Below are 14,824 nucleotides of genomic sequence, written 5' to 3'. Positions count from 1 at the left end.
TATATATATATATCCATCAATTTCTTCTCCAGACATGTTCTCATCTTAAGGCCTAAATCTTTTCAAAAGTAAAACAATCTGACAAAAGATCTGGAAGTTCCCATTAAAGGACCAACAAATATTTGCTTTATTATTGTTTTTTCAGGGAAGTATCTTTACATCGAGAGTTCCCATCCATCAATGAAGCAAAACACAGCCCAACTGAAGTCCTCACTGCTGCCACCTGCTGGTGAAAATGGTTACTGCTTCACATTTTGGTACCACATGTTTGGATCTACTGTGGGCTCCTTGAAGATGCTTCTGAAAACAGCTGACACGCAGGAAGAAACACTGGTAAAATATATTTTAACTTGTAATAAAGTGAAAGTTAATGTGAGCACACGTGTGGTGCTGAGGGCTTTTGTCGAAAGGCGCAGAGACACATCAAGGAGCAGCTGGAGGGTTAAGGGCCTACAGTGAGGAAAATGAGGGCGCTTCACTTTTTCCACCCAAATTTTTGTGCCGGGGATTCAAACCTGAGACTTTCCCAATCATCATATCTAACCTCTGCACCACTGCTTCTCTATTTTAGCTTTTAGCTTTGGCCTATTTTAGCTTTTACAAATTTAACTTTGTAAATGAACTAAACGAAGCAAAAAAATCTGCTTTATAAGAAGATATGTTGTTAACAATGCTGGTGTGAACAAAAAAAAAAAACACTACGCAGCTGATTGCAAAATATTTGTGGCTGTTTCCTCTTAATTTTCTCCCTGTTATAATTTCACAGTTGTGAAATGGTTATTACTCAATAACACTGGAGCATAATGTTTGCAAGCTGCACAGTTTCCGCCCATAACTCACATCCTCATTGTAAGTGAATCAGCCTCCTGTCTTTTCTGCAGGTGTGGCAAAAATCAGGAAACCAGGGGGATGAGTGGCTGCTGGCTCAGAACCATGTGAACATGCAAAGAGTCCACCAAGTGGTTCTGGAGGCTTCGGTGGGAGGAGAAGCAGGAGACATAGCCATTGATGATCTCGGCTTCATCCATGGACCGTGTCCTGCCTCTGGTAATAAAACTAAAGTTGAAACGAAAAATGGCACTAAAAATTACCAAAACAAATAAGTTTTACTAGAAAGTTCTAAGATTTTTGACAAAAACATTTTCTGGTATTTATATTTTTCTCCTCTAAATGTTAAGATCTTATGAGAAAAAATCCATGTTGTATCAAGAATTTGTTGGTTTTGTTCTATCAGTGTAAAAATTAAGTTTGAGAATGTTTAGCTCTTTTCTAAACTTAAAGAGAATTATTGGGGAGAAAACATAATTTGCAACATCTGATTTCTGTTGCATCGTTTTGTCTTATAGATTTGTGTGACTTTGAGGAGGGCAGCTGTAACTGGCAGCAGTTAACAAATGATAACTTTGACTGGGTCAGGCAGTCGGGTCGTGACTCCAACACAGGCCCAGAGACAGACCACTCCACCAACACGGTCATGGGTTATTATTACTACGTGTCGCTTTCCCTCAATGACCAGGAGGGCCAAACAGCGGCCATGATGTCCCCGCTGTACCCTGCAAGTATGAGTCACTGTTAACTTTGATTTGATCTGTTTGAAACCAAGAACAGCTTCATGTCTAACGAGAGAAATGACATGTTTATGCTGACTGCTAAGCTACTTTGCTGAAATTTGCTGAAGAAACTGAAACTGAGTTGTTACACTAAATAATACAGAACACTATATTAGCTAAAAAAGGGAAAATGCTGGCTAACAAAATTAATTATATCCAATCCAGCTAAAATAGCAAAACTAACTAGAAAGTACATGTACCAAAATGCTACCTAAAAGCTATAAGTTACAAATAGCCTAGTAGCTAGAAAAACACTAGTAAGAGAAGCAAAAGGTTAGCTAAAAGTAGCAAAATTATAACAACAAATTCAAATTAGCAAATATAGTAGCTAAAAGTAGTAAAGGGTGGACCAAATGTAGTAAAGTGGGTAAACACTGTAAGTAGCAAAAGCCTAGCAAAAAGCTAAAATTTGCAGAATAAAAGCTAAACATAGCAAAAAGCAAGTAAAACCTAAAAAGTAGGACAACAGTAACCCAAAAGTTAAAAGTAGTAAAACAGGAGCTAAAAGATGAACATGTCAAAAGGGTACCTAAAAACAGTCAGTAGCAACATTGTAGCTGGAAGCTAAAAGTTGCATAATGCTAATTTTAAAGTTAGTGGAAGTAATTAGATTGTAAAAAAAAAAAAGGTATGAGAAAATAAAACAGGAAAGGATTTAGTTTACAGAAGTCAAGGCAGCACAATGAAGTGTTTTGTTGTGGATTTTTCCCTGAGATAAATCATCTGTGCTCACCTCTGCAGGTAAAGGGTCGTGTGTGCAGCTGTGGTACTACATGTACGGGGAAGGAACGGGCACGCTGAATGTTTACCAGCAGAGTGAAGACGGGAAAAAAGTTCTGATTTTCTCCCAGATGGGAGACCAGGGTCGGCTGTGGAGGTTCGCTCAGGCTTCGCTGATGCCTCGGATTCAGCCGTACAGAGTGAGATTCAATTAAATTACACTTAAACACTAAGTTTCCTATAGTGTTTTTCTTGCTAAAGAATAAAAAAGGGTCTCTGTTACAAAACATTTGATCTGACGTGCTGAGCTTTTCAGATTGTGGTGGAGGCTGTGACGGCTGGCCCCATGCAGGAGGGACACATGGCTTTTGATGATGTGCAGCTCACAGACGCTCACTGTCCTCCTCTGGGATTCTGTGATTTTGAGAGCTCGCTCTGCAACTGGAGCAACCTGGGTGGGGTGGTCGACCAGGGAGACTGGCTCCGTGGAGCAGGAGCCTCCCCGAACCCAAACACCGGACCGACTGTCGACCACACCACCAATTCCACGCATGGTAATAAACAAAAACCACCCCCCTTGACTTGGTAAATAATCAGGTGTAAAATATTCAAGATTTTAGTTTTAAAGTAGGAAGTAAGACACCCCAAATATAGCTCGAATGTTTTGTAATATGCATGTGTTGGGGTAACTCTCAGCTACGACTACACCAAATCAAAACTCAGCATCAGATTTTTACAAAACTGACTGCATTGAATTTTTGTGTTTGCTATTGTTAGACTCCAAAATGTATTTATTTGCAGTCGTACACAGACACGAGCAAAAACATCATCACCCTCCATTCACCATTCACCACTGACTGTTTATGCTGTTTTCCATCAGGTCACTACGTTTATGTGGACAGCTCAGTGGGTGACTGGGGAGACTTGTCCTTCCTGATCAGTGACGTGTTCCAGCCGTCCTCCAGAGGACACTGTCTTTCATTCTGGTACCACATGTATGGTAACCACGTGGGGACCCTGAGAGTCTACATAAACAACAGGTCTGAGAAACATCTTAAACATGAGCTTAATGTAGATCAAACATATAAATTTACGGATGTTCTGTTTTATAGAAAAATGCATGAGGCGGGCAATGAGGAAGGATTTCTGCAGTGGATTGAAGCTGGAAACAAAGGAGACCAGTGGCTGCAGGCCACTTTGAACATTAAACATGAGGAGGCATTCTGGGTAATCATAGGATTATGATGCATTTTATCATTGTGAAGTAGGAACTAATGCAATCATATAGGAATTTATTGAATGATGCTTTGTTAGAGGAAGTGTCAGTCAAATAAGAAGCAACCTGTTTTTAAGAATTAGCAGGACTGTCACACTCATGAGTGTTTTCAGGTTTCTGTGTGCAGCCTTTGAATACGTGTCTTCTCCACAGTTTGTGTTTGCGTATCAGAAGGGGATGAGTACAGGCGGAGACGTCGCTCTGGATGACATCATCATCACCCCCAGAAACTGTTTCACAGAGCCGCCCATCCATCCTTCCAATAACAGTAACCCTCCTTCTGTAGCGCTTATCTGAAATACGATCAACAAGCAGACAGCGTTTCTTCCAGAAACATTCATTAGAACAACTCATAAAGCTCGTTCAATGACAGAGTGCTGATTCAACATTTGAGCTTTTGTTTTTATGTTTTGTTATTTTGTATGTTTTTGTGCTATTTCACTACCTCTGCATAATTTTTGCTGTTTGAGCTATCAATATGTCCAAATGTCCAGCTTATTTAGGAGATGGGATCTATGACTTTTATGCTTTTCAAAATATTTGAAAATATTCAAATATTTTCTCCATAGAAATACAGACATTTTATCACTTCCTTTAAAAACTTTGTTCTTTAAAATCTGCTTCAACATAGCAGCTCTAATTAGTTTTCATGGGCTTTTATTCTTTAGCTACTAGTCTGTTAGCTTGTGCATAGCCTTTTGCTACTTTTGGCTGCTGTTAATATTAGCTTATAGCTAGTTTTTCCGTACTTTAAGTTATAGCTGCTGTTTTACTATTTAGCCTTTTGCTACTTTATTTGAACATATTTGGGTATTGTCCTGATGTATCTCAGTAATCCAGGTAAAAAATCAAAAAGAAAAAAAATTGTATAGGTCTTCTGGACGGGTTCTTCTCTAATGAAACGTTTCGTCTCTCCTCCAAGAGACTTCTTCAGTCTGAGAGTTTCAGGCAAAATTCAGGCTTTTAAGCCCTGCCTCCGTGTGACTGATACTCACATCACATGGCTATCGTTGACACCTAATTAACACTCTTCTCCGAGAACTCTCTCTCTCTCTTCTCTAAGAGGAGAGACGAAACGTTTCATTAAAGAAGAACCCATCCAGAAGACCTATACAATTTTTTCTTTTTGATATTTGGGTATTTTTAGCTTTTAGCCAACCTTTGCTATTTTTAGCTAACCTGGAGTTTTTAGCTACATTTTTGCAAGTCTAATTTTTATTCATCCTTACTATAATTTTAGCTACCTATTTGCTGCCTTTAACTTCTAACTAACCTTCTGTATTAGCTGGTGTTTTGCTACTTTTTGCTTTTAATTAGCTTTTTGCTATTTTAGTCTTTAGCTAACCTTTTGCTATTTTGGCCAATGTTCTTTTGCTACATTTAGCTTTGAGATAGAATTTCTTACTTTTAGCTAGTGTCTTTCCTCTAATTTTTTAGCAAGTACTCTGGTTCTTAGCTTTACCAGCTCAGTTTCAGCATTTTTGTCTAATTTCACTGAAGTCATTCTGCACTCAGCGTTCAAACGACATTGCTACAGAAGATGATGTTTCTCTGATTCGTTTAGAAACCATTTAAAAGTCGGCCTCAGCTAACGTCTGCATGTTTTCCTGTTTCTGCAGGTGCTCTGTCTGTCGGTCTTGCAGTTGGTCTGACTTTGCTGGTTGGAGTCATCGTCTCCATCTTGCTCTTTCTGCTGAACCGAAGGTGTTACTCGATGTATGGAAGAACTTATTTATGAAATAAACATAGCAGTGAAGCTGCAGTTAAATCAGTGATTTAAGGTTTCTCTGTTGTTGTTTTAGAAATCAGCCAACAATCATGAGCAATGAGGCGATTGAGCAGGACTCTGGATTTGACATGGTAAAAAGGATGAGGTGTTAAAACCATAACACAGCTTTACAAATGCTGCATGATTTAAATGTTTGTTTTTTTTATTTTTCAGGGCATACAACATGAATCTGACTTCTCCTTTTTCAACAACCTTTATGATCCATCGTCACCTAAAAACACCGCTGTGGAAACGTCTGATGCCTGAACTTGTTTTTATTTTAGGATATTGTAATTTTATTGAAAGAAGAAATATGTATTTATATTTTCAAAGATGAGTGTAATAGAAGGTAAATAAGAAGTTTATAAAAGTATTTTGTTGACTCTTGATCACAGTTGTATTAATTATCTGCAAATGTTTTAATGCAGAAAAACTATTCACTGACTGAATAAAATTGTTTTTTAGAAAAAAAAATGTGTTTAAATTATTAACTTTTGTGTATGTTTGGTTTGTGGCTCCAACAGTGGTGGGATGTAACTAAGTACAAATACTTTCTTGATGTACTTAAGTACATTTTTCATGTATCTGTACTTTAGTTAAGTAGATTTCATCATGGGTACTTTTGACTTTTACTCCACTACATTTTACATTGAGTATCTGTACTTTCTACTCCACTACATTTCTGTAATGCGTTGAATTACAAAGTACATTCATGTCACGTCGATTTATTTTTTATTTTATTTTATTTTATTTGTGGTTTATTTGATTTTTTTGTTAGAAAATTATCAGTGGCGAGAGGGGGAATTGCTGTAATTGGTCCATTGAACAAAGCAGGAAAGTACCATTGCACCCTCCTTCATAAAAAAGCAGAACAGCAGCATGCCCATAATGGTTTCCACCACGGAGGAAATGTGCCATTCATGGCCTTATTTAACTGGTTCAAAAAAATGACTTGTTGAGATTTGATAGAGGAGGTTGGTGGTGAATTGACATCTTCTGCAGCTGTTGTCACAATATGTGATGATGCACAGAATCACAAGTCCAAGTGTCAACAGTGTCACAGAGTGTAAACACAAAACTATGCATTATCTGCAGCATTGTTCACTAATTGATGTATTAAAAATATACATACAGTAGGCACACTTCATGATATTGTAGACCATTTGGGAATACATTAAGCAAGTACTTTTACTTTTAATATTTTAAGTATTTTTAAAAGCAAATACTTACTTACTTTTACTCAAGTAAAATGTTAATGTGGTACTTTTACTTTTACTAGAGTACATTCTTGTCTGTTTATCTGCACTTTTACTTAAGTACAGTGTTTGAGTACTTTCTCCACCACTGGGCTCCAATATTAACCAGTCCCCCATTGTGATATATACTCAAGCAGCAGCTACCAAAGAGAGATTTGACTAACTTGGTGAAAAAATGTTTGAACAACATGAAAAGTTTTTTTTTTTTTTTTTAGTCAAGTTAATTTACTTTGTCGTCCCCCTCTGGTCCGAGAATAAACCCACTAAACTCCTGCACCAACAGGGCTCCCTGCTGGACAGAAGTTTGCAATCCCAGCTCTCAAAAGTGTTAACGTGTCTAAATATGGTATTCCTAATCTACTGAGATTTTTAAGGACCTGTTTATAATTTAGATTTAAATAATTTCATTATTGTTCCAATTAGGCTACAGTGTTTTTACATCTCTGCATGCTAGTATCAAAACGTGTTTCTACATTTTGAATATCCTGATGCATCTCAGTAAACCAGGTAAAATATCAAAAGGAAAAAAAATTGTATAGGTCCTCTGGACGGGTTCTTCTTTAATGAAACGTTTCGTCTCTCTTCCAAGAGACTTCTTCAGTCTGAGAGTTTCAGGCAAAATTCAGGCTTTTGAGTCCTGCCTCCAGGTGACTGATACTCACATCACATGGCTATCGTTCACAGGTGACCTATACTCACATCACGTATCGGTCACCTGTGAGCGATGGCCATGTGATGTGAGTATCAGTCACCTGGAGGCAGGACTCAAAAGCCTGAATTTTGCCTGAAACTCTCAGACTGAAGAAGTCTCTTGGAAGAGAGACGAAACGTTTCATTAAAGAAGAACCCGTCCAGAGGACCTATAAATATTTTTTTCCTTTTTACATTTTGAATACACTTCTTTGGATTTATTGTGTTGTTTATTTCTCCCGCATTTCGATGTTGTTGTTGTTTCATTATTTTTTTTTTTTTTKGGGGGGGGGGGTCTGACCGAAAAATAAAATATAAAAAAAATCATATAAAAAAAACAAACTAATTTCTCTGGAGCTTTTTGAGTTTGTGGGCTCCGCCCGTTCCTGATATAACAAATGATGCGTTTCATTCATTCTCAGAAGTGGGAATTTCCGCTTTTCCGTACATTTAAATAGTAAAAAATAATCCGGTGTAACGTCCCTCAAATTTGAAAAGTATAAAATTATTATCAAGCTCCGCGCATAAAACGCAAATTCACTCATAATGAGTGTAGTATAAGCCCGCATAACAATTAAGAACACCCAAATCGGATGTTCTCTAAAAATAAGTTTTGACTTCCGAGATCATATTGAACGCAACTCATTGAACCACGTGATCCACTTTGAACCGTGTTGCCAAATACATGAGAATTATTGTTTTGTACGAAGATTCCATACAATGTTCAATAAAGGCTTTTTTGTTTAGCTTAGTTTTTATATGATAAATGTTTTGGGGGAGGCCAAATATACAATATAATAAATTGTTTTTATATACGTGCAGCAGTACCCTTCTTCTTGTGTGTCCATTTAACAGCCACCCACCCTTCCGGTGGATGTACTGGGTCAAGTGAAAATACGGCTGTTTTAAAGCGCAGTGTGACATTTCGTTAATCCCTACCTGGCAACCTCAGCGCTTCATTCAGCACAGAGACAGTGGCAGAGGAGCTGCAGGAAGTGGGAAGATTGCACGGAGAGAACAATGGGAGTTCATGTCGAGACTATCAGGCCTGGAGACGGTAAAGATTTTCCTTATAATTTCTGCTTGATTGCAGTTATTGATTGTTTTTTTTTGCAGTGTTTATTTGTTGATCTTGTGTTTTGCTTTTCAGGAAGGACTTTTCCGAAGAAAGGATCGACGGTCGCCGTGCACTATGTCGGTAAGACGACTCCGTTCAGTGCTAACTCAACAGTTTTTATTTCATTATTTGCCTTTAAATCCAAACAAGACTCATCAGTCGCTTGAGTTAAAGGGGAGATATGAAACGCGTAATTTGGAGTATCTGGAAAAGATTAAATGCTGGCCGTGGGCGCGTCGAAAATGACGCTAATGCTAACATAGCTTAGCATAGAGCCTGAAAAGTCGGGGGCGGATAGCAGCGTGGTCTGCCAAAAAAACAAAATGGGTGAAAGCGACAGGCTCGCCCACACGCCTCTAAAATTAACATCTCGTCAGGTACAAAATGTGAATAATAAGGGCAAGCGTTGACAGTCAAGCTAAACCACCCTGCGCGTTTATTATTTATTTATTTATTTATTTCCTGACAGCAGCTTTAATGTGCGTCAAAACGTCGAGTTGATTCTGCAGCTAAAAGCCGCAGGTCTTCATGTTTTTATGTCTTTTTTTTTAAACAGGTACGCTGACGAACGGGCAGAAGTTTGACTCCTCCAGAGACCGAGGGAAGCCTTTCAAGTTCAAACTTGGAGAAGGTGAAGTCATCCGTGCCTGGGATGAAGGTGTAGCTCAGGTAAGGAGAAGAGAAAAGTCCCAGGTGACATCTTGTTCAGACAGTTTTTAAAGATATTGAGCTAAATCTTAATGTGACAGAAGCTGATCCTGTTTGTAAGTATGCATTGTGTTTTCTTTACTTGCTGTATGAAACACGTTATGTTCATACAGATGATTAAGTTGAATCGAAAAATAACATAATGCGGTGGAATGTAACGTATCAGATGATTAACTTCAAATCTGTTTTACAGATGAGCCTTGGTCAAATGGCCAAGTTGACCTGCTCACCAGACTACGCCTACGGCGCCAGTGGATACCCGCCCATCATCCCTGCAAATGCCACTCTCATTTTTGAGGTGGAGCTCCTGCAATGCTGAGTTTTTTTACACTGAAAGTCAATACCAAGTGTTTTTTTTTTTTTCCTTTGGGTGAGGGAGGTGTTTGTTTTTCGCCATCCACATGTGTCACAAATAATAGTTTGATTAAATATGCTGTGGGAAGCCTTCGTCGGGAAGGAATCGTTTTGTAGAAATGTTAAAACTCGGTTTAAAATAAGGAAAGTGAAACGCAATCGTCACCGTGCTAATACCGGCTGCAGCTGTGGTGCTTAGGAGGGTCCTCAGGCCCTGAGAGCTTCACCATTTTTCTCCAAACTGGTGCGCTGTTCATGTTCAGGCTTTCCATTATCAGATGAGTAAATATGAAACATAAAGACTCAGGATTGACCACAGCTACACACGTGAAATGTTTTGTGATTTTTAAAATGTGTTTTTGCAAGTGTTAATATCTTAATGAAAGTGAGGCGTGTGTTATTTTTACCACAAAGGCTGCGCACAACATTTGGCACCAACTGAACAGCGCAGCTGTTGTGTAGAGTTAGTGTTCGCTACACTTTTAAGACTCACATAGCTGTTTTCACCTCTCAGTATAGGAAATGTTTCTGCAAAATTAAATGAAATAAGCAAAAATCTAGACGTTTTCTTTGATTTTACAAAAGCTTCATTAATTGGATCTGGTCAGATTTCTTCTAATAAGATAATTTTATATTCACTGCAGCTCTCGGTGTTAAATAAACTGCATTCCTTTTCTTGCCTGTTAGATGTTGACGCACTAAAAGGCACACAGTGAAAGTGTGTGGCACTTCTGTAAACACAGTCTTGGCAAATTTGTTCACAAGTGTTTTCTTCCAGCGTTTATAAAACAGTGTGGCATTGATTAACGGTAAAACAGCTGTTTATTTTTCCTACACCTTTCTCCCCGCAGTAGATTTAGTCTGTTTGGTTTACACCTTAAAGCAATCACACAGGAACAAAAAAGGCAAAACATTATTAGTATTTGGTGATTTTTGTTTTGATATTTGACATGTTCCTTAAACTGGCTACTAAGTGTTCAAGTCAGCTTTTTAGACCTGAAGTGTCCTTGTTATTTCACTACAAAACCTGTTTTTGTTTAGTTTTCTTTTTCTTTTCTTGTTTTAAACCTGCATTGTCTTGCGTTTCCTACCTGTGGTTGTTCCAGTCTAACAATAAAACAGGATGCTGTACAAATGTTTATGTTGTGTGGTAGTATTATTTGGGCTTTAAACACAAATTAAGAGGATTTTGGAGTTGGGCTTTTTGATTCAGTCCAGAACAAATATTGTTTTTTTAATGTAGCTATATTTTAACTTTTTATTTTATTTGGTGTTTAAGATTTAAAAAAAATGTATTGAAAACCTCAAAACTGATCAGAAATAAATAGCTAGCATATGAATGCATATTCAACAAGGAGCAGTAAACATCTGAATTAATTTTTGATACAGAGTTGATGAAATATTTGTGACCTAATGAAAGCTGGATTTTGTAGCGTCTTGTTTTAACCGCGGTTTGTCTCCCTCTAGTGGCGATAACTAAAACTACAGAAAAATGTGCTGCTTTCACGTACTGAACGTAACTTCCCAGTCCACGCAAGTTACAAATTATTATTAGAGACATCTTATATACTTTGGCGCGGATATTTGTTCTCGTATTAATCTTAAATAAAATGGTCTGAGAAGTATCAAACTGTAATAACTTTAAATGTTACTTAAAAGGTGTTCAGTGCTTTATAACACTAACCAATATTTAAGTAAATGTTTTAGTGCTGATTTAATTATAATGACAAAAGTGTATTTTAAGCATCCCATACATTCCTTACAATTTTTGGTGCAAAGTTTCAAAAAAATATTTTTTTCAAGAAAGAAACCATACATGCAACGATAATAATAATTACGACAGCACTTGAATGCAACATCTTCACACGCCAAAAGCAACATCAGAACATCTGCGGACAAACGGAGAGCTCTAAATGATTTTAGTTTAATGCAAGGTTTCCCGTACTGACTTTGCTTGATTGTGTTACTTTTTTGTGTAAAGTAAGTTGCGTTTTTCTTTTTCTGTTAATTTTTTTTTAATAATCTTTTCTTTTTTTTTTAATTAGCCCCTTGTGTTTTTGGAGCCGATGGCGATAATCAAAGCGGTTCAACTCATTATAACTCTGGTCTTGGTTCAGATTCATATAAGTTGTATGAAATCAACCAGTGGTAAGTTTAAAAAATAATATTAAATTCAAATACATGAAAAATACACACGTTCATTCTGCATTTTCTCTGTTTAGGTTCACTGTTGAAAGTAAAATACCTCAAATTTGGTAATAATGTTAGTGTTTTTTTCTGTTTTTACTTATATGCTTTGTATATTGAGCATAAAGTTTAATAAAAATCAGCATTTATTTCTGATGATTAGGTTAAATGTGCAGGGTAATATTTTTACATTATATTATGGTAGGAATAAATCACTTTATGGAAAATGAATCTCAACATTTGGAAACTTGTTTTTGTTGTGTGGTGTTAATGCCTCCCAACCAACAGGGGGAGTATTTTTATAAATATTATTTGAAGGTAACAGGTGGTGACTAATCACAGGTATAATGTGGTTCAGGTGTGCTGCTTGTTGCAGGGAAACAAAATGCATTTTTTGCTTCGACACAATGAACACCGTCTGAGCTGTTTGATTAATCCTTTTTTGTTAATGCAGACAGTAGGTTAAAAAAAAGGTCCCCAGATCTGCTCTGTTGTTGTTACTGAGGAGCATCACTGCCCACCCACATGTTGCAGGACCTCTGCAGCCGTCATCGACCACCATGTGACAGATATATGGACTCAACACCCACTGCAGGCCTGGACTCAACATTTCTGTTCCTGGAGCTGCTGGTGTGAAGAATGTGAAGCATGCTTCACCCTCTGCTGTGAAGAGAAAAGACGGAACTCAAACCTGTGAATGATCGGGGAGGGGAGATGTTTACCACACACCTGCTTGAGGAACTGTTTGTACCCTGCTGCATGCTGGGAAAGATGGTTTAACTCATGTTTATATTTCAGTTTAACCGTGTTATGTTAGGGGAAGCTGTCTCTGCTTAAATAATCGCAATCAGAAACTCTAAAACACAAAACAAATTTTTCCAGAGGTTCACAAAATGCTTTCTTTATGATGATGCAATTTATTTAAAAGTCCCTTTTTTATTGTAGGATTGACTCAATTTGACAACAGATGCCATTATTTCTTCTTTTTCTTACACAGGGGAAAGGTTGCATTTAGCTGCACAGCATCACCAGACCAGAGAGCAGAGGTGGGCAGCCCGATCCAGGACTGGGGACCCTGTTTGGACTGCAGACAAGAGGGGCCGCTATAAAGACCAACATCAGCCAGAGGGGCCAAATCCTCATGTCCGTATGGAGGAGAGACAGGATAACTCCACACACATCAATGTAAGATTTATCATTTTTTATATACTTGCATAAACTCAAAAGTTTAAAAAGGACTATACTTCAACTAAATGGTGGTGTTCTTTATATACAAGATTTTTTTTTTACAAAAGAGGGAAAAATGCTAAAAAAAAAAAAAGAAGTGTTTTTGCTGTTATGTTAACATAAGGGTCTTTTAATGTCCCAATGATTCATTAGTGCTTCAGTTTGCTTACCAAGAAACAAGTTTGTATCCAGACAGGTTTACAAAATAAACACAAAATGAAATTTTTTATAATAATCTGGAGAAGAGGATTACATATCACTGAAGAGAAAACCTTCAGTAAATTCTGTGGTGTTGCAGGATGTTGATCACGTCTATTACACGTCGAAAATCTACAGTCTTGGAGATGCTGCCGGTAAAAACCTGTGGGTGGATGAGACGGAGGGGGGACGGTGGACAGTCCTTGGCTTTCTGTCCAACACACACAGACATGTGGAGGTAAGATGTGTGGGTGATCAGTGCAACAACCAGAGATTTATGAACATGTGGTATGTCACGTTATTTTCACATTAATGGAGGATACAAACTCTGTGATTTTAAAAACGTGCATTATTTTAAATGGCCAGCAGAGGACGACAAATCTACAAAAATAATTTTTCTCAGAAAGTATCAAACATTTACAGTTTAGTTTTTGTCATCAGACAATAAAATAAGGTTTTGTATAAAAGGCAGGTTCATAAAACATCCCAAACCCAAACCTTTTGTGTAATACTTTATATTTACACATGTTCTAGATCCACCTTACTTTTCAGAAAAATGCTCGAGTTTTCTTTCATCTGCGCAATTCTTGCTGCTACACGTTTTATTTCTGGCACAGATAAAAATCAGCATTTTATTTCTAATCGCTGATTCTGTGAGAACACATTAACTTTTACACTTTATCTTTTCAGAGAGTGAAACTTTCCTTCAGTTTTCCGTTCTATGGTCACCTACTGAAGGAAGTCACGGTCGCTACAGGAGGTGAGTCATGAACCACGCAGCCTTCTTCTGTACGATAAGAGCTCCATCTGATGAAGATTAGAACTTTAATCAAGATTTGAGTGACTGATTTTGGACTCCATATATAATTAGGTAACAAGTATTTTACCATTTAAGACTTTGCAGAGGCTTTTGGACTTTGATGGTACGAGGTGAATTTTAAAATGAGCTTTGGAAGAAAATGTGGAGGAAAATAATGAAAAGCTTAGTTTACTTCAGATTAGTTTTAAGCACCTGCTAATAGTACTCGAAACCGGTCTTGGTCTTAAGACCGGTCTCAAGACCAGTTTTTGATGGTCTTGGTCTCGTCTCGGACTCGACAGCATTTGTACTCGGTCTTGTCTCGGACATTGAGGACTCTGAATTTTATTTCAAGACCAGTCAAGTCCACAACTGTGGAAATATCACTAAACAGACAGATTATTGTTCAATTTATTAGTTAACATTTTTGCTTTCATTGGATTTAAAACATACTGATTCAAATCCAAAACTGAGTCATTGCTTTTTATGTATTTTTGTTACCAGCTGTCACCCAATACATTCCCCTAAACTGTACATGTGTACAGAATACTCCATCTTTTAGGGCACTTTTTTTTATCTGGTCTTGGTCTTGTCTCGGTCTCGCCCTCCCTTGGTCTTGGTCTCAACTTGGTCCAAACCCTAAAAGTCTTGGTCTTGTCTCGGTCTCACCCTCCCTTGGTCTTGGTCTCGATTTGGTCCAAACCCTAAAAGTCTTGGTCTTGTCTCGGTCTCACCCTCCCTTGGTCTTGGTCTCGATTTGGTCCAAACCCTAAAAGTCTTGGTCTTGTCTCGGTCTCACCCTCCCTTGGTCTTGGTCTCGATTTGGTCCAAACCCTAAAAGTCTTGGTCTTGTCTCGGTCTTGAGCCTCCCTTGGTCTTGGTCTCGATTTGGTCCAAACCCTAAAAGTCTTGGT

At 37.8% G+C, this 14,824-nt stretch overlaps 3 protein-coding genes across 7 annotated transcripts in view; all 3 read left to right on the top strand.

The window, feature by feature from the left end:
* The window catches only part of si:ch211-106h4.4 (MAM and LDL-receptor class A domain-containing protein 2), a 20,140-nt gene extending 14,292 nt beyond the window's left edge, over positions 1-5,848 (top strand). The window contains exons 41-51 of the mRNA XM_014018332.1: positions 146-333; positions 882-1,047; positions 1,347-1,559; positions 2,352-2,530; positions 2,647-2,884; positions 3,211-3,370; positions 3,443-3,557; positions 3,760-3,874; positions 5,226-5,322; positions 5,409-5,466; positions 5,549-5,848. Coding sequence (XP_013873786.1) covers positions 146-333; positions 882-1,047; positions 1,347-1,559; positions 2,352-2,530; positions 2,647-2,884; positions 3,211-3,370; positions 3,443-3,557; positions 3,760-3,874; positions 5,226-5,322; positions 5,409-5,466; positions 5,549-5,641 — 1,622 coding nt within the window. The 3' untranslated portion in view covers positions 5,642-5,848. The remainder of the gene's footprint in view (positions 1-145; positions 334-881; positions 1,048-1,346; positions 1,560-2,351; positions 2,531-2,646; positions 2,885-3,210; positions 3,371-3,442; positions 3,558-3,759; positions 3,875-5,225; positions 5,323-5,408; positions 5,467-5,548) is intronic.
* A 2,428-nt stretch (positions 5,849-8,276) lies between these two features.
* On the top strand, positions 8,277-10,638 carry LOC106524506 (peptidyl-prolyl cis-trans isomerase FKBP1A). The gene is made up of 4 exons (XM_014018330.1): positions 8,277-8,377; positions 8,471-8,518; positions 8,994-9,106; positions 9,339-10,638. The coding sequence occupies exons 1-4, from the start codon at positions 8,341-8,343 to the stop codon at positions 9,462-9,464; spliced, it is 324 nt and encodes a 107-aa protein (XP_013873784.1). The 5' UTR covers positions 8,277-8,340; the 3' UTR covers positions 9,465-10,638.
* Positions 10,639-11,401: 763 nt separating this feature from the next.
* plxdc2a (plexin domain containing 2a) overlaps positions 11,402-14,824 on the top strand; it is a 7,406-nt gene continuing 3,983 nt past the window's right edge. The window contains exons 1-4 of one of the 5 annotated variants that reach the window (XM_014018324.1): positions 11,402-11,647; positions 12,684-12,871; positions 13,212-13,349; positions 13,802-13,871. In XM_014018324.1, coding sequence (XP_013873778.1) covers positions 11,566-11,647; positions 12,684-12,871; positions 13,212-13,349; positions 13,802-13,871 — 478 coding nt within the window. In that variant the 5' untranslated portion in view covers positions 11,402-11,565. Of the gene's footprint in view, positions 11,648-12,026; positions 12,571-12,683; positions 12,872-13,211; positions 13,350-13,801; positions 13,872-14,824 lie in introns of those variants that run through there. The other 4 variants (XM_014018325.1, XM_014018328.1, XM_014018326.1 and 1 more) reach the window with 4 other exon arrangements.

The sequence above is a fragment of the Austrofundulus limnaeus genome, unplaced genomic scaffold, assembly GCF_001266775.1.
Source record: "Austrofundulus limnaeus strain Quisiro unplaced genomic scaffold, Austrofundulus_limnaeus-1.0 Scaffold190, whole genome shotgun sequence".
Classification (NCBI taxonomy): domain Eukaryota; kingdom Metazoa; phylum Chordata; class Actinopteri; order Cyprinodontiformes; family Rivulidae; genus Austrofundulus; species Austrofundulus limnaeus.
This window is presented reverse-complemented; position numbering and strand designations above follow the sequence as displayed.

Bases quoted from the DNA above. Each gene is read 5' to 3' on its own strand.
- LOC106524506 (XM_014018330.1), top strand. From the start codon at position 8,341: ATGGGAGTTCATGTCGAGACTATCAGGCCTGGAGACG. The intron at 8,378-8,470 runs GTAAAGATTTTC...TTTGCTTTTCAG, and splicing joins GACTATCAGGCCTGGAGACG to GAAGGACTTTTCCGAAGAAA. The intron at 9,107-9,338 runs GTAAGGAGAAGA...TCTGTTTTACAG, and splicing joins GGGATGAAGGTGTAGCTCAG to ATGAGCCTTGGTCAAATGGC.